The sequence below is a fragment of the Falco rusticolus genome, chromosome 4 (assembly GCF_015220075.1).
Source record: "Falco rusticolus isolate bFalRus1 chromosome 4, bFalRus1.pri, whole genome shotgun sequence".
In the NCBI taxonomy this organism is placed as follows: Eukaryota; Metazoa; Chordata; class Aves; order Falconiformes; family Falconidae; genus Falco; species Falco rusticolus.
Window position 1 is genome coordinate 26,622,973 of NC_051190.1, and position 21,891 is coordinate 26,644,863.

The 21,891-nt window shown below is 45.9% G+C and overlaps 2 protein-coding genes across 2 annotated transcripts; both read right to left on the reverse strand.

The window, feature by feature from the left end:
• Window positions 1-15: 15 nt before the first annotated feature.
• On the reverse strand, window positions 16-2,868 carry GNG13 (G protein subunit gamma 13). Its single transcript, XM_037386281.1, has 3 exons — window positions 2,657-2,868; window positions 1,084-1,206; window positions 16-232 (listed from the first exon to the last, which is right to left on the reverse strand). The coding sequence occupies exons 2-3, from the start codon at window positions 1,179-1,181 to the stop codon at window positions 127-129; spliced, it is 204 nt and encodes a 67-aa protein (XP_037242178.1). The 5' UTR covers window positions 1,182-1,206; window positions 2,657-2,868; the 3' UTR covers window positions 16-126.
• Window positions 2,869-7,223: 4,355 nt separating this feature from the next.
• LOC119147128 lies at window positions 7,224-21,730 on the reverse strand. The gene is made up of 20 exons (XM_037385729.1): window positions 21,547-21,730; window positions 20,704-20,831; window positions 20,101-20,230; window positions 19,845-19,938; window positions 18,942-19,092; window positions 18,434-18,596; window positions 17,787-17,912; window positions 16,509-16,571; window positions 14,962-15,084; window positions 14,472-14,627; window positions 13,741-13,794; window positions 13,292-13,509; window positions 12,394-12,470; window positions 12,108-12,218; window positions 11,436-11,522; window positions 10,462-10,569; window positions 10,152-10,273; window positions 9,812-9,934; window positions 8,457-8,499; window positions 7,224-8,293 (listed from the first exon to the last, which is right to left on the reverse strand). Exons 2-20 carry the CDS (start codon window positions 20,804-20,806, stop codon window positions 8,216-8,218), a joined length of 2,130 nt encoding a protein of 709 aa, XP_037241626.1. The 5' UTR covers window positions 20,807-20,831; window positions 21,547-21,730; the 3' UTR covers window positions 7,224-8,215.
• Window positions 21,731-21,891: the final 161 nt, after the last annotated feature.

Consider the following 21,891-nt stretch of genomic DNA (forward strand, 5'->3'; position numbering starts at 1 on the left):
AAGACAAGATGAGGGTAAGGTTTTTGTTCAGGTAGTCATATTAGGAAGCTAGCTAATAAAAAAGTGTACATTCAGGGGGGGGGAGCGAGGGGCTGCAGGAGCTGGCGCTGGGGGGGGCAGACCCCCTCAGAGGATGGTGCATTTGCCTTTCTCCACCCAGGGGTTGTTTTTCATCAGCTCCGGGTTCAAGAAGGGATCTTCTGGAATGCCGTCCTCGATCCACTTCACAAACCTGCAGAGAGGAGAGCGGAGGGGTGGGCACAGTGCTGCGAGGGATGGAGTGATGCTGGATACAGGGTGGGGGTGGCAGAAAGCAAAAGGGGGGATCTGAGGGGAACTGCAGTGTCCGGGGTAAATCCTGCTCTGGTGGGGAGCGGTGCTGGGGTGCAGCCTGCCCTGGGGCTGTGGGCATGACCCTCCCATGCACCCAGCTGGTTATGGGATGGCGGGGCAAGCACAAGGCAAGTTTAATAGAAGCTTTTTGCCCCCCGCAGCTGCGGCTGCCTGTGCGCTACTGGCATGGGGGCGGCTCTTGCATTGCATTTTAAAACATTTTCACCAAAGTTGCTCTTTTTCTGTCCATCCCCCGCTCCCGCCATGTGAGTGATGGGGCCACGGGCTGGGTTAACTGGTGGGATGTTGTGAGACCCTTCTTGTGAGGAGCAGGGAGATACAAACCGGTGAGGGCATGTGTCTGTCTTCTACAGGTTTAAGTCTTTTGAGCTCTACAGGGGGTGTCTGCATGCTGCCCAGCTGAGCCCGCAGCACTGGGGGGGCTCGGGGGGCACCTGGGTGTCAAGGCTTCACACGGCTGCTGCCACATCCCTGCCACCACCGGAGCTTGGGCAGCTGGAAAGGAGCTGGGGGGTGGGGAGCGCTTACAGAAAGGCTCATGAGTGGGTTGCGGGCACCAGTACTGGGGCTGGCAGTTTCTGCCACTGGGGCTTGGTGGGCTTGAAGAACTATAAAGGGAAAATCTATTTTGGCAGCTGATGGTGACTTTAAGGGATGTCAATGCTGGCCGTGGGTGGAGAAGAGCTGGGGGGGGCATGGGGATGGGAGGGAGGGTGGGCACCCACTCACTCGGGTATTGTCTTAGAGGACATCTCCCGCTTGTAGGCCAGCTGGTACTTCAGGCTTTCCACCTCCTTCTTCCACTGCGGGAGGTCCCACTCGTCCATGGCAGGAGCTGGGGGCTCTGCAGGGCTGCAAACAGGGACGCTGGTGTCATAACCCACGGCCACATCCTGCCCTGGCCCCCCCAGCTCTGCACCCTGCAAAGAGGGGGTCCCCCAGGATGGGGACAGCACACCACCACGCTCTGGGGGCTGTTTCCAACCCCATGGCGGAGCAGCCCATGGCTCCGGGAGCCTTCGGGGTTGCACTTACCTGCGGGCGCAGGGGCAGGTGCCCAGCGCTGTGCTCTGGTAGCCACGCTGTGCCCGTGGGCACATGCAAAACCCGAAGACTGGCCAGATTTGACTGCGATTTGGATGCCGGTGGCGCCCCGGGGTGGGGAGGGCAAACAGACACCGGAGGCTCTTTGGGGCAGGGGTTTCTGTCCCTGCCTAGCCGAGGGGCCAGGGGGCACTTTGGGTGGCCACATGGCTGAGCAGACAGGCTCACATGGGTGCTCACCTCTGATTTGGGGAGCAAGACAGACCACCACGTAGCCCCTCGCTCCCCCCAGCCCCCAGCAGTGGCCCTGGGTGCTGGCTAACGGTGGGCGTTGTGATTGGAGTCCAGATCAGTTTGATCCTCACACGGGGCACCGATTGTGGCAGCACAAGCAAGCTAGCAAGCTGCAACAAGGCTTTACCGGGGGTCAGATTCTACTGTCCATGCTGTTCTCCATCCTCCAGGGGCCAAACCACACTGCTCCTTCACTCTCTCCTTCCTCCGGGGACCTCCTCCATCCAGGGCCCCTCTCCCATGCTCCTCAGGGCTATTTAACCATTTTGTGGGAACAAACTACAGCTGCACATCGTCCATGCCGATCAGCCCACCGCCTTTGAAGCAAGGCCACACTGTATGTTATCAGTGTCACTCAACCCACTGCCTTCATTCCTCTACAGGTGGGGACATGCACAATGGGGAAACTGAGTCACAGCGGCTGATGGGGCACAAGCTGTGACTGCAGTTGCATGAGACCTTCTGCAGGCACCTGGCTCCCTGTGACACCCCAAGAATCGGTGGCAGGAGGGGACCTTCCCCTGCCTGTGGCCGGCTGTGACCCCAGACCCTCCAGCACGCAGCGGCACAGGGCAGCACTGCTTTGCACCCCGGGCGGCTGAACCCCGGGGGTGCCCACACACCCCATCCTGCATCCCAGGCCAGGCTGCAGCCCCCAGCACAGGGGCAGGTGAGGGCTGGGGGTGCTGGGGGCGTGAAAGCCAGCCATGCACCGGCACAGCTCAGCAGTTACATGTGCTGCCCCAGCTCGGCATCCCTGCAGAGCATCCTCCGGAAAAACAGCCAGGCACGGGAGGAGAGCAGGCGCCCGCAGCCCAGCATCCCCCTGCACCCACCGTCCGGCCTCCCCGGGGCGCCGGTCCCTGCTGGCAGCTCTCCTGGAGACAGATGGGAACCAGCATCCCCATCCCTGCTCCAGCCATCCCAGAAGCATCCCACCACCGCGGCCGAGCCCTCCACCTACCTCAGCTAGAAAAGGTGCTAGTGGTGAGCGGGGGCTGCCTCCGTCCCCGCCGGCTCGGCGAGCCTCCCTGGCCTTGCCCGCGCTGCCTCCGCTCGCTGCTGGCGAGCCCAAATCCTCTGGGTAATCTATTAATGCACGGCTGGTCCAGCTGCCTCCGACACGGCAGGAGCCGGATAATGGGAGCGTCCTCCCCCCGCTGCTCCCGGGGGATTTGGCTCCGCTGAATGTGAGCGCCCAGGATGGAGGCAGCGTCCTGGTACCCGGTGGCCAAGCTGCTGAAATGGGGTTACCCCAGCCTCCCCCATAGCCCTGAGGGACAGAAGGGCCCCAAGGATGGGGGGTGGGGGTTATCGTGTGGTGGGACACGGCAGCACCTCAGGGAGGCCCTGCATCCCTGCAAAAGCCAGCCCTGCCATGGCTTTCCCCTAGCTGCTCCCGCTGTGCTGCCCCTGGGTTTTGTGGTTTTTCTCACTTCCCCGGTGCTGGTGGAGCTGGGTGGGGGCAGGGAGAGGCAGGGGTGCACCTGGGGAGGGGTTGGTTTAAAAAGAAAAGGGGAAAAAAAAAAAGGTAAATGGAAAAAGTGAGCTGTTGGGTACACAACGTATGGCAGGGTCAGCACAAGGGGAAAAGGGCAACAAAATGAAAAAAAAATACTAATGTGTAACTTACAGAGAGGAACAAAAGCCCACTGACGGTTGTTAGCTGATTAAAGAAAAACAATTAATGCAAAAGCAGAAACAAACAACCAAGAAGTAGAAAAAAAAACAACGCCCACCTACCCCACCCCATCCCCATCCTTCATTAAATTAAGCAATTAAAAATAACTTCAGGTAAGCTTGGCTGCTTTGGGGAAAAAAAAAAAAAAAGCAAGGGAAAAAAAAAAAAGCAGCAAGGTTTCCACAGAGGAAAACTGCCCCACTCTTGCCCCAGGAGCCCCTCCCTGCCACCCGCCATGGGGTCTGGGGCTGTGGCCATGTGGGTGGCTGCTTGTTCCCTGCACCCACCCGGGCTGGAGCCCCCTGGTGCCACCCCACAGAGCTGAGGCTGGTGTTCCCACCCCCCTGCCCGCCCCGGGGGTGCAAGGAAAGGGTGAAATACAGATATATATATTTATGATATGATATATATAGGAGTGCACTCATATACACACCTAAAAAACCAAGAGCGAGTGTGTATATATATACACACACATGTATATATGCATATATATACAACATATATGACAGTGGAAAACATATATTCATATTGTGTGCATATGCATATGCATCTGTATTATATAATTTATTTAATCACATTTATTATGCCTTGTGTGCATTATATACAATATACACACATAAATATAATACATACATGCACACATGTAATTCATGCCTGCATGCATACAGATGTGTGCCTGCACATACAGATGTGTGTATGTGTGCATATATATATTTATGGCATCAAACCACCAGAGCCATTCCCACGGTGCAGGAGGCTGATGCCCTGTGCAGAGCAGCCCTGCTGGCAGCAGGATGGTGCTGGGGGCACAGGGCCAGGGTGCAGCCGGGCTCCCCTCCCAGCACCAGCCTCCATGGCCCATCGATCCACGGCGGTAAGAGCCTCCACGGCAGCCCGCTGGAGCCGCCGGCCCTGTGCTCTTCTCCTGGAGAGGATGCTGGGGTCTGGGGCTTGGCCAGGATCGATGGAGCTGGTTAGAGCCAACCCCCAGCCTGCTGCAGCCACAGCACGAGGGTTTTTGCTTTTTTTCACCCAAAGCAAATAAATGTATTTTTCTTATTGCAGCAGCGATGCTGGGCTTGGCTGTGCCGTGAGTGCCGGGGTGGCTGTGGCTCGGGCTCGCTCCCCACGCTGCCACCCCACCGCCGCCGGCTCAGAGGGCAGCGATACCCACGCCGAGCCGCAGATCATCCGGCTGTTGACATCAATCGTAATCCCCCTCTGCTGCCTCCAAACAAGTATGGGAAAGGCTTGGGTTTAACGATAAAATGACACTGGAGACAGGTTATTGGATTTCCGTGGATTTCCCACGATCTGATGGCAGCCAGGGCTGAGCGGGGGCAGCACCCACATTTAGGAGCCACTGTGGCCACCAGCCGCAAGCCTGGGGGTTCCTGGAGCCCACCGCTCCAGCCGCAGGCTCCTCGGAGGCAGGCGGGAAGCCTTGGCCGGGCGGGCAGGACAAGGCAATGTCTGCCCGGCCCGTGGGGGTCCTGGGGCCGCAGCGGGTGGGGTGCTGGTGGCCCCAGCACGGCAGATTGCAGGGCTCGCATTAGCTACCCCCACCGGCTTTGTAGATTAAAGAATTATGAACTCCTGAAGTTTTGCAATATTAATGATTGTAGCCATCTGTTAATCTGGCAGCCAGCAATGCGTCGCTTTTGTACTTTGCTTAGTCCAGTTATTTAAAGCGTATTTTTGGTTGGGCAGGCAGCTGGAGGAGCACGGCTCCTCATCCCAGGCTAGCTGCACAGGGACCTGCACCCCCCTCCGTACCGCTCTCCCTGTTATTTCGGGGAGAGGAGCCCCCGGGCCCAGCTGGCCTGCAGGCAGGGAAGGGGATGCTGGGCCAACATACACAGCCCAGTGCTCCGGGGCACAGGACCAAGGGATGTCACCTGCGGGGGGGACGTAACACACCACACCAGCAATGAGTTGAAAGCCCCCACCACCCTTGCAAAGCAGTCCCTGGGAAGCGGGGGTCTGCCCTCAGTGCCAGCTGCTAATTACGGCTCCCTTTGGGATGGTATTTTAGATAACTCAGTTCTCTGGTGCACACTTCGAAGGAACAAACTCATTTAGCAGGTTAATTAGTGTCCTTGGTAGAAAGGGTACCAGCGCTCTGCCAGCCCCCTCGGCAGATGAGGCTGGGAAGGATAATGCGGGCAGGGGCGGCGTGTTTGGGGGTGGCCCTGTGCATCCGCCCCAGCTCTGCTGCTGCTGGGGCTGCAAACTCACCCCCCGATGATTTAATTGCACAAATCCACCTGTGCATCATGGCTGAGAGGGTGAAGCTGCCCACCCCACAGCTCCGTTCCCATCTAGAGACCGGCCGAGCCTGCCCCCTCAGGCTGTGCATTGCCACCCCCCCAGCAGAGCTGGAAGGGCCACACAGGTTTACCAGCACTACACAGCAGGGGTTGGTTTTGTTTGTTTTTAAAAACTATACCAAGAACCCCCCGGGCCTGTAAACAATTAGCTTATTGACAACGCATTTCAAAAGTCTTTTCCATAATCCGGGGTGAAGCATGCACTCAGAGCGGGCCTGCTGCCCACAGAGGGGGGCACACCACGCTCCCGCGCTAGAGGATGGCATTGCTCTTCCAGGCTTTAAGAACTTCACCCTTCATAGATGAAATTTTATTTTCGATACAGGCACTTACTTGCAAATGTTCTATTTACTGTTTGGCAGTATCAGCTGTGCATACACTTGCTCAAACAGCCGAGTTTGGTTTGCTAAAATGTAATATTTGGATAAGACTGCTCTAGGTGCCCATTTTCTTCTCCGAACTACGCAATTCAATTTTTAATGGGCTCTGTTCATCTCATTTCTACCTGGAGCAGAGCAGACAAGACCAGCCTTCGATTTACCTCTGGGGTTACACTAGTCATAGTCTCAGGGTGCTGGGAAGATGTTTTCCACTACGGCTGATTGTAATGTCTGTACCTGCCTAGCCAACCCATGCCCAAAGTCAGGTGCAGATCTTCAAAGAGTCTTTTTCTTGTATGTGAGGATACTATAAATAATTATATAATCTTTTAACTGTAAGGGCTGCTATAAAACATTAAAATTCAGAGGTAGATAAATAATGAATAGATATGCTATTTACTTACAGTAAATAAAAAAGCAGTTCCTAGCCTTTCCTTGTGATGGTAAATCCAGGCTCGAAGGGGTAACAAAACACCTGCCCTCACCTGCTCCTGATCCGACAACACCGAGGAGTCTACACCCGCTCCACGTTCTGAGCGGGACTAAGGCTTACTTAGTTTTGCTGTTGACTTCTCACAGCCCTAGTGAGATGCCCCAGCACGCTGTAATGCCCACTGTTGGCCCACCCAGGGACTCTGGGAACGGGCTGCTGTGGAGTTCAGCAGAGGAACCCTCAGCACAGCTGGCTGCTCAGCCTCCCCGCGCCACTGGGCGAGTGCCCAGGGAGCATTAGGGGCCAGACTGCGGCTCGGGGAAGGAAAGCTCGGGGCAAACAGAACACAGACACAGCGCCTGCAAAGATTAATGTTTGCAGCTTCCTTCCCCTCTTTTTTTCTTCTTTTTTTTTTTTTCCTCCCCCTCAGCCATACCACAAACAGTGACCTCCTGCTGCTCAGGTAGATGAGGTGAGAAAGATTGTATTACTGGGAACGCACACGAAAAACCTCTCTTGAAACACCGCGGTGCATCTTTAGGAGCACAGACACGAACCAGGCACCCCATGGCCAGCCCTGCCAACAATCCTGAGCATCAGGGGACTGCACCGACCTCTGCTTGTCCTGGCTGAGCCTGGACAGCACGACATAGAGGTACAGCGAGTGTTTAATAACAAAAACCCCAAAACAGAACTGACAACAGAACTACAGTATTTCTATAGGGCTTTATCTAAAATTGTATCGATTTAGATACATGAACATTTTTGTAGAAAACCTGAACAACAGTGTAGCTTATTTAGAATAACAAAAGCTGCAAAAGCCACTGAAAGCCTTAAATGTGCAAAATACAGTCAATAATGATTCCTGCCCCCACCCCCTCCTGCCAAACCAACGTATCACAGCAGGGCAGAGTAAGAAAAGAGGCTAGAAATATTCCTGTTTCTCCCCCCACATTTCAAAAGTTAACTCTTAAACTTACCACTGTAACAAGGATTTTTGAGAAACCCAGAAGGCCATCAGCACCAGTCTTAACAGTCACATATTGCAGAAAGTAAAAACAACGCCCCACAACAGGAAAATGCTGAAAACTAGATTCTTTAAAAAACAAACAAACAAACAAGCCATTTACTGCATTGGGGCTTCCCAAATCTGGTTTACTGAAGCAAGTAAGAAAAATTCCGTTAATGTCCTTCAGCCCCAAGAGAGGTTTACTTTTTATGATTACACACCAAAAAAAGGGCGTGCAAACAGCATTTTAATGTAATTGTTGTACATCTGTGGGGGGCAGTTTTAATTTTTTTAAAACTTCCTCTCTCTCAGCAGCTGTTCTGCTGCAGACATCTTACCCACAGCACATCTGTGCAACACAACAGAAGTAAAGACTTGCTGTGGTTTTTTTACTTCATCCGTGTTTCTCTCTCCTCCTTTCCCCTCCAATCAGCATCTCTCTGTAGACCAGTTTTTTTAAGAAGAAAACAAGGTATAAACAGACCTACAAGAAAGGAAATCTCCACAATGTGTATGTTGAAATACAGCCACTGTTCACCATCTTAACCTAGGATCTCATTTTGGATTTCTCTGAAGTCAGTTTTTAGCTGAATGCTTTTGGAGGTGACAACTAAAGGAGAACACAAGGGACTCCAGCAAGACTTCTGAGATTAAGACAAACTGGAAAATATTCCTGAAGATTTTGCCAAATTACAGTTTTTCACAAATGTTTATGAACTTTGAGACTTCATGATGAGCTGTGGTGCCAAGAGGCAGGTGCTTTAATCCCTGGGCAGAGAAAGATTAGTTAGTATAGTTCGCTGGTTTTTATAATAATGTTATAATAACTGACATTGACATATATTTGATACATTTAAATATCTAATTGATAAGTAACATAGTTGTCACTGATAGTCTTCATTGTTAAATTCTAAAATACAGAGATACTCACTGCATTGTCAAAGATGTTGCCAAGATGCTTTGCCCATGGACACCTGAAAAACAGACAGATTCTTAATCCATTTTCTTGTAGGGACACACCTGCCCCCAGTTTTAGCCCCTCTGAGTTTTGCATTACACAAAGCTTTACAAGAAGGCTAGTCCAACAATTCACTTCAGTTCCCACACGGAGACGATTTCAATATCAGATTTACAGTAAAATAATTAAGACAAAGATTGACCAAAAGAAACAGGATTTCATCAGATTCTCTTGGATCACTGCTAGAGCATACTGTAAAACCTCACAAAACAAAACACAATTAATGTAATTACACATTTATGAAATACAGCCTAGCTCATAAATAACCGAGTGAAATGAGGCATTTTATTTTCACTGCTACACACAGCAAAGGCTGGCGGGAAGAAACAGACAGAAGCATTTCAAACTGAAGGTCAACTTACACGTCCGTGACTTCCACTTAAGACAGTTAAGAGATGAATTCTCAACATTACTCTGCTGACATCAGCTATGTGTGAATTAAAAGTGCCAGAGGAAGCAATTACTCTGCCTTCTGGTATAAAACCAGAGAGTCTATTCATTGTAAAGATATTATGTCAATACATTAAAAGTATCACCCTAAAGCCTATAAAGCTTTACTGTGCAAAACAGGAGAGCAAGGATTATACATATAAACAGCTAGTGGTTTCAAAAGTGTTTTATTATCATTTGTAATCTAGATAAAGTACCTGGGCTTTTTCAGAACTCTGTTTTCCCCACCCACTGAAGCTCTGTGCTGCTGCAGAGCAAGTGGCCTCTCTACTTTTTAAGAGGGTAAGAATGACAGGCTCACTACCACATGATGTGTTTCTTACAATTTTACAAGAAACATTGACATCTGTACACCCACTGTATTCTTGTAGATACATAATAACATACATTTTGAGCTACTTTCAACTATTTTCTCTATGTAGAGTTTTATGCAGTATTAAGCCTCCTTAAAGTCTGGTAACTGCTTTGCTCTAATTAAAGCGTTTTTGGTTGTTGTTGATGACAGTGATATTTAAGTAACAGACCCAGACTGTACCATATGTAAGCTCTTAATGACTGGTCAGGGTTGCCAAGAGCAGATATGTTTTTTGTAACATTGAGTACTGGGAAACGAGAAGGTCATTTGGTTACAACAGGTAACACGGAACAATTTCACATCTACCCAAAACACCACGTTCAGTACTTTTACAACTGCTAATAACAGGCAATAATAAAAACCAAAAACTGAATTGTGAGTCAAAACTGTTAACTAAGAGAAAACTACCACCAGTGTCACAACACAGTGATTTTTTATTTTAAAATGATAGATTTATACATACGTATGCAGATTCTCTGTAATAATATTCAGAGCGAACAGGCCAATGGATTGCATCTTTTTATGTCTGCAGGTCAAGAACAGGCAAAGGAATTCACCCACGTACTGGGGACCAAGGTTTTGCCACCTGAGCAATACAAAACCAGGAAACAACACAGCTGTTCAACAGAGACAACTTTCCCATTGATTCCTCGCACCGTATTTGCATTCTTGACTTATCCAAAGGACTGAGCTGGCTGGTTTCAGAGTGTTAAGGATTACATCTCTGCTAAACATTACTGCTGTAGGACTGCTCTGACCATTCCAATAAACAAACAGAATTCAGGGAGTAAGTGTTTACTCACAGTTTTAATATTGTTGCTTTCTGACAATCTAGATCTCTCAAAATCAGGTTGACAGTGCCCTGGAGAATATTTTCTTCATAGGAAAGATGCTCCAATAAGAGCCTCAGAGCCCAAAAGTTATTCTAGGAAGAGACAAAACAAGACCAGTGATTTAACCAAATTGCCATTAATTTCTTAATAAAACGACTAAATTAAAAAAAGGGGAACAATACCAAGTTAAATGTTCTAAAATCTCCGAGTTGCTGTTATGCAAATTTTAAATATCATTTGCTTTAATCTCTTAGAACACAAATAAGTATTTAGGACTCACCCCAAAAGCCAGGGCTATCTCTAAGAAGGAATTCAAGTATGGAAGATCACAAAAAAGCATCTGTTGTACTGCTTGTACTGCGAGAATGAGACAAGCCTCATGTTGCAACTACAGGGAGAGAGATCAACAAGAAGATACATGTACTTAAGTCCCTTTTCCCACTCCTTGTATATTGCATCCAGTCAAATCAGCACCAAGTTATTACCATTCCAGTCAGACAGGTTGGATGTCAGACACTACATCCACAAGAATCTTATGAAAACCAAAAAAAGGGGGAATAGAGCAGGTACTTTATTTATATAGCATGTTCCACCTCGTGCTCTCAAAGTCATCACAGAAACATGAAGTCTCACACTGTCACAGAAGCAGAACTAGAATTAAAGGGAAAAAAACTTCTGGCCCAGAAGTCACATTTGGAGAGCAAGCTGAACTTCCTCAAAAGTAGTAGAAAAGAACAAGAGAGCTTCTTAGATATATTGCCTGTATTTAATACAGAATGTATTTCAAGCCATCTTTGAACATGTTCTACTGTACTTGAAACCATCATTCAAAACAAGTTTAGAAATTCTGGGCTATTCTGAGTTTTGAGACAAACGCAGTGTCAAGTCTCAAAGGATAGTCTCCCGTTTAAATCAAAACAACACAAGATCACCCTGTGAGACATTAATTAAACACTCAATTATTCCCAGCCCTCCCACTTTATAAATGCAAAAACTTGGACAGTGATAAAGTAGGTTGTCCTAGGTTGAAGATGGTGCCAGACCAGAACAGACCCTAACAGTTTTCTTACCTTCGGATACCTGCTCTAGCCTTTAGACTGTACTAAGAACAATCTTCTACTGATTCCCCGCAAAAAATCTTCAAGCCCCATCTTAAAAGCTTTTCATAAAAATCCAACTGTTTTTAATACTGCTGTATCTTCAAGCACAATTAAGACAAGTGGTAAACTTCCTTACTGCCACGTGCACACTTACATGAGGAGAGAAAATTGCAGATGGTAAAGAAACATTAATTTTTGCCTTCAGTTCCTCCAAAAGGCCACCAGTGGCAGCAAGCACCCTCTGCAACAGAAAAAGTCAGTCATAACAGGAAGGATGCCCAGATACTCTACAAACACGAAACAGCACCCAAGATGGTTCTTTAATGTGCTTCTACTTTTTTTTTAGCATTTTTAGAAGAGGTTGCCTGTTCAACATCATACTCGAGGAAAGCTGGGGCTCTACAGCACTATGAAACCATATAACACAGCCTCTTCATTTTAACCTACTATGCTGAACAGATAGTTGTTTCTGTTCTTCTGAAGAAAATACTCAAATACTGACTCTTTAGGACTACCTGAACACATTTTTCTTAAACTGCTTTCCTATCCATTTTGTTATCTGATCCATCTCAACATTAAAAGATACAGAATCAGTATCAGGCATTGAGTTGCAAGCCGAGTTAATTTGTTTACTGCTGCATTTAACCCTCCCAAATCACAACATTCTGCAAAGGGTTACATTTGGCACATACCGCAAGAGCATTTGATGAGGCACTGAAAAGTTAACCGTAGCATTTAAAAGAATGAGCCAATACCCAAATCAAATGAAGTCTTGTATAAAACCAAGACAACAGACTCTCTCGTTTCATGGTACTGTCTCAATTACCTTTTGGAAGTCAAGTGGTGGCTCTTTCAGGGACAGGGGATGTAGGTGCCCACTTCTTTCCAGCAAACTGCTGCTACCCAAGACCATAATGAAGGAACTCCAGCATTTTGGCTGAAACACAGCAGAACACGTGTTTTACAAGTCAAGTCTGTTCACAGATGTGTAAACTATTCAGAGAGAAAAGGATTCTGGCAGTAAGTCCTTGCATTAGAGAAGTAACTGGATAAAACAGGTAATATGCAGAAAAACTCAATGGGGCACAGAAACAGCTTTAATACAGACTCACATTCCTGTATAGTGACACACTGCAGTAAAGGAGTTTGAGCGCATGCTTAATTAGAGCAGCATCTTTCAAAGGCGGCCCTGCAAGAAATAAAAAAACAAAATCCAAAACATGTATTTCCTGAATAACTATAGAGTAGGAACACAAACAGGATACCAACTTAGAGATACGTTTCTACAGAAATCTAACAAAAACCTAAACAAGCGCCTACAACTATTTTACAATATTTTGTAGGTTCTGAATAGAAAAACATCATCAACTGTGAAGGGCTATTCTGGAAAGCAACAAAGAACTGAATACAATTTAGACTAAGCCACCACAGCAGGTGACCCAGAATGAAGTCTTCATGATGTACATCACACCACAGTGCGATACGCACTGTCAGTATCTTATACTTTTAAGAATTTTCCTAGTAGTTGAACATCTCTAAAATAAATCTTTCATTTCAGAATACACTTTGAGGCAAGTAGTACACACCAAGACAGATGATGACAGTTATCAGTGGCTGAACTAAAGACAGAATGTAATACACAGCTCATGAAACCCCTTCCATCAGGAAGTTTTCATTCTCAAGGCCAATGCATACCATCATGCTAAGCTACATACTGCCATTGGTATTACCGTGACGTAATAAGAGAGCTTTGTCTTTTCTTTTAATAGGTTGCTTTCCATAAAACAACTTCACAGCTGACAAAACCAGCTGTTTGTGTGAATTGTACTGAACAGATTCATGCTCAAATATAAAGACATTCTTCCTGCCTAGTGTAACGTACCATGCTTTAGTCTGGACAACTTATAGTTGGGTTCACGGTCCCTCAGAATGTTACCAATTTTAATGAAAAAGTAAAAGCTCTAACGAAGTAAGGTTCTAAATACATGTTAAGTGAGAAATCACACTTGCCAGCTGTAACCCAGGGCCCAGAGTCTAGCATATCCTTTCCAGCGGGGACGCTGCCTGTTCTGAACATCTTCAGGTAGACCTCAAACTGTAAAGGCGTTATCCGGCAGGCAGTACAGCAGGTGAGGCCACTGATGGGGTACAACAGCGAACACGCGGCATTGAGGAAGTCTCCAATTTTACAGAAATAGAATGGGATTTTATCTTGAAGGTGTCTTAACCTGACAAGAAGAAATGAATGTTTGATTTTCATTTACATGAAAGTTTTACAATATGTATGTATAGATCTGATTGTGCTTGACCGCTAGCAATTAGCAAACAGCTGCCAAAAAATCCTCCTGCTTCTCATTCTGCCAGTTTACTGCACATTAAAGAAACACAGATTAGGACACAACCTTAGGGCAAAGAAACAGTTGAGGGAGTGGGAGAAGAAACCAAAAAAAGCCATTTACCCTCTGCTATCATTGCATTTCACAGCTTTCAGGTAGCGAACAACTTCTTTATAGCTGGGGAGAAAAAAACAGAGGTAAGTAGGAAGAGGAAGGAACTGCAAAGCTATACATAGGTCAAATATTTACTACAATTAATGAAGTAAAACAGTAGATTTTCCCACATGAGACATCGCACAATAGGCTAGAAATACAACTGGCAAAAAGAGCTAATTGGAAATAGGTTCCAAGAAGCTACCCACAGATTATCTCTGTACTGTGGCAAAATAAAGCAGGAGGCTGCCTTTCAGTTTAATTCTTTAAGAGGACTATATGTTTTGAATAAACACTACTGAAGACCCAGAGACCAGAACACACATTTTTTGGCTGTCTTCCACCTATTCAGCCTTTGATTAATAGAATTTGTTTTAAACATGAATGTCTAAATGATGCTGGGTCTATGTAAACAAAGAAATGATTCACTTCAGCATTCTTGTCTAGTCCTAAAGTGTTCAAAAGGTCTTGATTCTGGCTTTGAAAAAATTCAAAAAGCTACTTGCCTTCTTGGTAAGTCCAGCAAGTAAGGTAATGCAACCTGCATGTACATCTTCAAATATGTCTTTGTTTTATATGTTTCCCCATTATATAGAACTGCCGATGTCAGGAAAACACTATACTGCAGTCAATACCATGCAAAATCTAAAAACTGAGTTCACAAAATGAAAAATCCAAACCATGACCCAACCAAATCTTACTTATTTTGGTCTACCAATTTCTCCACTCGAGCCTCTATAACAGGGAATGCTTCCCACAGAAATATTTTCCTTCCTTTCTGAGTTCTTTGACCAGTGACGTTCTGGCCTTTTAAAACGGTGGTCAGTAATACATGGTCCCATGGCACAACATTCAAGCTGAAAGTACAAAAATAATTTTCAATCAGGTTTTGTGTGTACCCCACAATTTGTTTCCCTTAGAGAACACAAAGATTTACCAATAAAACATTTTGAGGTTTACAGCTCAATTCTGGGGGGGCGGAAAGAAAAAAGAGTGCTATATGGACAACTTAACCATAGCATCAAACAACAACTTCTGTAAGGACAGGACAAATACAAAACAGGTAATATGAAATTGTATTAAGTGCTCGCACCTAACACTATTAGTGAAAGAACCATTCTCTATAGCCATTTTTCAATCAGGTAACTATATAAAAATATATTTGGTAAAAACAACCCCCAAAGAACATACCTATTTGAGAAGCCAAAACAGTGACATGGAAGCGAGATGGACTGAAAAAAAAGAATAAACTTTTCATACAAACTTTTTGGAAAGTCACACAGCACCAGCATCCTCTGAAGTTGTGTTGTGATCCTATGTTTTGAAAAGAAAAGAAAGAAAAAGAAAGAGAAAAATCTCTTAAAATCTGATGAATGACTATCAAGTTGTTAAAGGTTTTTTTTAATCCTATGGGAAAATATTCTACAGAAGTTTAGACTTTTTTTTGTTAGATGTCAGACAGTTTGGATCTATATTTAAATTTATGCTTTAAGATTTGTAGTGAACAACAGCATTGCTCTTTTGTTATTATGTGTAAACACCAGTAAAACCAAAGTTCTGTGGTCTTAAGTTTTAAAACAAAGATCCCCAGCGAGTATGTGTGAGATGCTGCAGCAAGGCACGATGAACCCAGTAAGCAACCTGAGCTCCTGGCAGCTTGACAGCTAGAGAAACCATTTTTGTCTTAACTGAAAACTGGGGATAACACACGGACAAGAAAGAGTTTCCCCTTTCAAAACTGGGGGAAGGAGGCAAAAAATTCCTTTTGATGTTCTTCTAAAGTAAGAAATTAAGAAATTCAAGAATAGTAATTTAAAATGAAAACTGATACAGGATTTAGGTTATACCTGTCATTAGTTTCAAATAAGAGGTGAGAATATATAATTGTTTTTGAGTGCTCCTGAAAAAAGTTAATAATTCATTAACCTTCTGTTGCAAGTGAATTTCGGGTTAAAGGTGAAATATAAAGCTAAAATGAGAAATGAATTAAGCCAAGTGAGCAAGATGTCCTCATTCACCAGCCTCTGGGGGAACTTTACTATGTTACATCCCTGACTACCCCATCCCAGTGGAGTACTACAAGGCTGCTGTTTTGATCTTTAACAGACACTATTTACTCTTTGGCTTAATAACCACAAGTAGCTACCTGACACCACCTTCTGGTCTGGCCTTACAGAACACTCCTGAACTACAGCTGAAAACTAATTCATCTTCTTGGCTTTGAGTTCCCCATTGAGTTACTCTGTTTTAAGGCAACAAAGAAGGGTCTGAATGCTTATGTGGCTCTAAAGGCAGGTATCGCCCTTGCCCTTCACAGAAAGGAACTCAGTGGTACTTCTAAAAATCCAGATTTGTAGCATATAACTGTAAAACCTGATAGCACACGGAGGTCCCTGCTCATTTGGCTGGCCGGTGCATATTATTGTCTGTATTCTTCTGCCTGTCCCTACCCATCTACGGTCTACACACAGGCAGCAGCGGCTACTTTGGCTCTGCTCAAACAATACTTAAGACAGTACAGTGGGGTTGTGTTCCCTGATAAGGAGTTCCTGATGCTACAGGACCGTAAGATTATACAACCCTGCAGGTTTACTTTTGGCTTTTAAGAGCGAAAGCATTCACTTTTTTCCTTTTATGCCTTTGAATTGAAGTAATTTGAAGTGCATTTTAAATGCAAGCAGAAAGTTTGCAGCCAGCAACCATCCCACTGAAATCTCATATGGCAAGTCAAGTCTTACCTTTGCAACAGACAAGGGACAGCTATCTTTAATGAACCAATTTGACCAAGGTTCTGCCAGCTTCTAATCGGGGAGGAAAAAAAGCACTAATTAATGTTTGGCTTGTTTTCCTCCCTTTTTCCCTTCTCTATACTCAACTGTTTAAGAACACCCTTTTTTCTTAAAAAGCGTTGGGAGCTATCATGCTAATAAAAATAATTCCAAACAAAAAAACAAGCACTTGAAGCATAAAACACGTTCTAGAATTAACAGTTTTGCAGCAGTACCTAACCAACCGAAGCAAACCTCCCCACCCTGACCCAAGCAGCACCAAACCTTCTGACCTGCCATATTAAGACCATCACAGGCACATCTTTGCTTTTATAGGGCCTCTGAAGGGCTGTATATCATCATCCCATGAGGAGGCCAAACCACATCCCACGTAACCACAGTGAATGCTGTGGGACTTGTAATAAGGGTACAAAGAGACCTATCGAAATAATGTATCCAGCCTGTTCCTTGCAAACCTTGACAGCTGCTCAGAAAGAATTGCAGAGGAGCTGCTGTTTCTGGCCTGTCAAACCAACCCAGACCATATTTACTTCTTTATAAAAAACCTTGAATTTAAGCCCCAAAATATTTACTTTTTGGAAAGCAAAGCTCTGCAAGCTGGCTCAAGCTAGACAGTCATCAAGCATGAAACAGCCATGATACAAGCAAGCAAAGAAACAGCACAAGTAGTAAAGACTGAGGTATTTAAACTCTGTTTGTATTTATTTATTTATTATGCTGTCTTCCCAGCTGATGGGTCAGCCTTCAGATTTAGGGGAGGCATATAAAACTTATTACCCAAGGAACATCACGTGTTCCCTTCCTCCCAGGTCAGGAGCTAATGTTTCTTCACACAATGCAGCTTGTGTGCCCTCCCCTAACTCGCCCCTTTTCCTGGGGAATTAACCCCACCTGCTACCATCTGCTGTCTGTCATGATCCCTCTTCCCAGTTCCCATCTCAAATTCCTTCCCCTAGCTGGAGATCTTCTCCCCTCCTCAATCCCACTTAACTTCTTCCTCTCACACCCAACCTTTAACCCCCTCTTCTCCCCCAAATCCCTCCTCTCAACCAGTCTCATTTTTCCCCTCAGGTGTACTTGTTTTCCTCTCACTGTGCTGCAGCCAGGGCAGTGATCCTTACACTGTCCTTACCCTTAATAAATGGAAAATCAGAACTCTCTCACTTAGTCTCCTCCCTTTGAGGAGCAAAGGAAAATTACACACTAGATGTGGAATGGGATACTTACAAAGCAGGGTCTTTATGAAGTGTTATCTCCTTAGCAGCTCCCAGAAACATGACAGCAGCAGCTTTAGGACTCTCTTTTTCTGCTTGATCTAAAAAACTTGTTACCAGTGCAAAAACTCCAGAATACCTAAGAAAGTTAAGTAGTCTGTAAGATAAAGTGTCTGCAAGGATGTACTTTGCAAAAAAAATGTCAATTATGACCGTTCTACAGTTTGAGGGCAAACTGACTTGCCTTTCCTTGAAAAGCCTCTGTTACAGTAAAAAGGTATTTGCACAGCCACAACTTTAAGCATTTTAAAGGCACATACCACTGAGCAAAAGCTGAACCCCATTCTAAAAAGAACCCTACTAAAAATATAAGCTTTACTTTCACACTTTCTTTAGGTTATAATAATGTGGGATATTATCATGTGTCTTAGTATAGCACAAGATATCCATTTAAACTTTTATTTAAGATGTATTTAAGATGTATTTAATGTAAGCAACTGTGCTTACATCCAAGTGCTGTTTAATAGCTCACTGGCCAAGTTCTCTCAGCTATGTTTTTCTATATCAGATGCCATGATTCCAATTATCCCTTGACTAAAGGAAATCAAACCTGCACTGGCCAGTATGTACTGCTAGTAGCTGAGTTCTGTCATCACTTACCTGTATACAACCTCCATGTTGCGTGATCTGCAGATGTTGCATCGCCCAGGAGGCAACTTTGTGAGGCAAAAGCATTCCTGTTGTGTGGGAGGTGTTCTTTCTCCAACCAGATACTTACTATATTCCACAGAAAGGTCCTGGATGAATTTTATTAGAAGACTTCCTAAGAGAGCAGACAGATAAGAAACTTTTAGTGCAATTTTTAATTTTTTTCAAAACTAAAAGAAACAAAGACAACCCCATGTGAAATATTTAGCAAGTTACTCACACCCAGTCTTATTGGTCAGGAAAGCTTTGTTGCTTCTTCCAAGGGAGGAAAGCAGGAAAGTACACAAACTGGACCTGCAGACCTATGTCTGGTCTGAGTATGGCCCACAAAGAAAGTAGAAGCAGTAAGCTGTCACCAAGCCTTTGCAGGGAGAATTGTGGACCAGACATTGAGCCACAGACTTGAGCAGTGATGGTGAGCCACAGGTCTCCCAGGACAGTATGACAGCATAACACCTACCACCATGACGAAGGTCTGCATCTATATCTGTGAGCTCCAAATTGAACATTACAAGAACACCAGCCAAGGCAAAGTCACGCTTGTCCTTCCAGAATTTGCTTTTGTTGTGTGCATTGCAGTGACAGAGCGAAAGGGTTGTCCAATTCTGGCACTATTTCATAAAATGTGAAAAACAGGCAAAGGTTTGGGGTTTTTTTCCCCCCCACACCCCTCAGTTAAGCAAATAAAAAGTTAGTTCCTCTGAGTGAAGGACTACCACTCATTTAATTCTTTACACACCTAGGCAAAGCCACAGCGAAGTATTTTGACAGTCAGGGCAAGAAGCCAATATGGCATAACCTCCCCCCCCAGTAATTTACTGTCATTCCTGAACACCTTACAGAGACACTTAGGGCTGGCACCTTTCCCAATGTAAATTGGTAACAAAGCACTGTCTTCATGCGTTCACCCCAACTTTGCTTAGAATTCAGAAAATTTTGAATTGTAAGAAAACTCAAACAAACCAACCCCACGCACCCAACTCCCCAAACTCACCCCCGCTGTCACCCTAGGTTAGGACAATCTAAGAGTCTGACACTTCTCTAGTGCAGTGAGAAGCAGTCTGATTTAGTAATCAGAGCTCATGAAATACACTGTGAGTAAACAGGCAGTGCATTTGCTTATACCAAGTGAACGTCCACTCCAACAACTGGCTGGACTACTAGAAATAAACCCAGTCAGTGACCACATTTTTAGTAGCATTGTGAAACAGATGTCAACATTTAGGAGAGGAACTGTTACAATAATCAAGTTTCACGTATCATTTATTTTTTTAGTGTGCTTAAGAGTGATTAGTTTTTAAAAGACTGTTGAGTAATTTAGTTTACTGAAAGTTGGGCATTTCTTGATTACAGCTCTGCTTACCTCAGAAGCTAGTTTATCACAAACGTAGCAGTAGCATTGATTACAAATATCAGCATTTTTTCCAAGGGGTGAGCATGTATCGCATTCTGTTCGCCTACAAAGTTGAAAACCAGAAGGTTACTTATGAAACAAGTTACATGCATATCCAACTCTACTTCTGCTTTCAGCTGTTAAAAACCTAACAAGGTTACTGGACAAGATGGACTAAATGTGGAAAATGAAACCCCCATATTAACCTCCACATCACTGAACATACTCAAACGGATGTATTGTACAGTCATATCTTGCATGAGGCATCACGTATGCTTGTTTACTGAAAGTAACTATTAGTTCACATTCCTCATCCACAACTTCTTCAGATCTCTTCTCTTCCAGGACAGACTTCTCTGTAGAAAAGAGAACATGCAGTATAGATCAGTATAAAGGTAACTACAACTTCATTATAAATTCAACCAGCTATTGATATTTACTTTTTAAATGCACTTTAAGGCACAAATTTTCTTATGATTTCATACAGTACCATTAAGAACGGTACAGTGGCCTGGGACACAAAGCTTCCACCCTCTACCAAAACAGGGGTAATGTAATCAAAAAGAATCCAATTGATTTTGAAAAGGCCCAGTCTCAGCTAAGTTTGTAATATTTTGAAACTACACAGCAGTATCCTTAAGGGCAAGTAATGCTCTCAAAGAAACCCCCAAAATCATGAAATAATGGCAGTTCCTCCTCATTTCATTTATTTTTGAAGTACTTTGTTTTCCTAGCAGCAGAAAGACACATTTCAAGCATAACACATAATAGTTCACTTTATTTCAAAAGTTCTTTTACAGAGCTTCATCGACAAGAACACAGTACTTACCCTGTGGGTCTACTAACAAAACTGAACTCCCATGAGTGTTCTCAGCTTCATCATCACTGATCAGGATTATGCTCTGCTCTTCTTCACTTTTCAACGGCCCCATGGTTATTGAACTCCAAGGGAGAGAACTGCTTGGCAGCAAACAGGAGATAAAGGCAGTTTACACTTTGAAGGTCCTTTCCTCAAGAGGGGAACAAAAAGACTTATCCAAGACCCTAACTCTTCATCTATGCCAAGTTAGTTACACTAGGGACAGGAAAAATCAACCCTTACTGCAGTCAGCAGCTAAGAAAACATTGCATTTTCCATCCAGAGCTGAGAGAACCCTAAAAACAAGGAGGTGGGGGAAAAAACCCCCTGAAACTCCCTCCCAGACGTGAGGTGTGTTGTTCCTTCGGTGGGACCGCTTTTGAAAGAACTATCTAATGATAACAACTATTGATCACAACAGTTTAGCAGTACCTCACAGGCTCGGGGCGCCAGCGATGCTCAGCGCAGAGCCGGCTGCTCCCTCCCCTCCCCTCCCCCCAGCTCCCCAGCCTCCAACAAGCACATGCCAGCTCAGCCCGCCTCCCCCATACCCCCTCCTCGGCCCTCCCTCAACAGCCCCCTGCGCTGACCCCCCGCCCCAACAGCCGACCGCGCTCCCTCCTCCCCACTCCCAGCCCCACGCAGCGCCCCCGCCCCGGCCATAACCCACGCTCCTCAAACAACCGCCCCCCGTCCGCCTCCCGCCCCTCAGCCCCCACGACCCCCGGGGCTGCCCCCAGGCGCTCCCCCTCACCGCACGCCCGCCGCCGCCCCGCTAGGCCCCAACCCTCGCCCCGCCGCCGAGCCACTCACCCCGCCACTATTCGAACAAGTAAGTGCTTCCGAGGCGGCGACGCCGGAAGGTCACGGTGACGCCAGCCGCGCTCCTTCCGCCTGGCAGCGGGGTGGCGGGGCGCAGCGGGGCTGCCATGTTTGGTGAGGGCAGGAGCGGGGCGGCTGCGGGGCGCGGGGCCTGGTGCGAGGCCGCCCCCCTCACAGCGGGGCTCCCACAGCGTTTAAATCAACCCGTCATCCTCCGCAGGCTGTAGACTGAGGGAAGTGGGCATCAGCGCAGCGTCCTGCGGGGCCTTTTGACGTGCGAGGCCTAGCAGGAGGCGAGGAGGGAGGCGGCCGGGCCCCGTTGTGTCGTCTGAGGGT

Excerpts from the sequence above, each read along its gene's own strand:
- LOC119147128 (XM_037385729.1), bottom strand. The coding sequence starts at position 20,806 with ATGGGGCCGTTGAAAAGTGAAGAAGAGCAGAGCATAATCCTGATCAGT. Across the intron at positions 13,510-13,740 it reads AAATGCAATGATAGCAGAGG|GTTAAGACACCTTCAAGATA; the intron begins GTAAATGGCTTT and ends TCTTCTTGTCAG. Across the intron at positions 10,274-10,461 it reads AGATAGCCCTGGCTTTTGGG|AATAACTTTTGGGCTCTGAG; the intron begins GTGAGTCCTAAA and ends GTCTCTTCCTAG.
- GNG13 (XM_037386281.1), bottom strand. The coding sequence starts at position 1,181 with ATGGACGAGTGGGACCTCCCGCAGTGGAAGAAGGAGGTGGAAAGCCTG. Across the intron at positions 233-1,083 it reads TCCTCTAAGACAATACCCGA|GTTTGTGAAGTGGATCGAGG; the intron begins GTGAGTGGGTGC and ends TCCTCTCTGCAG.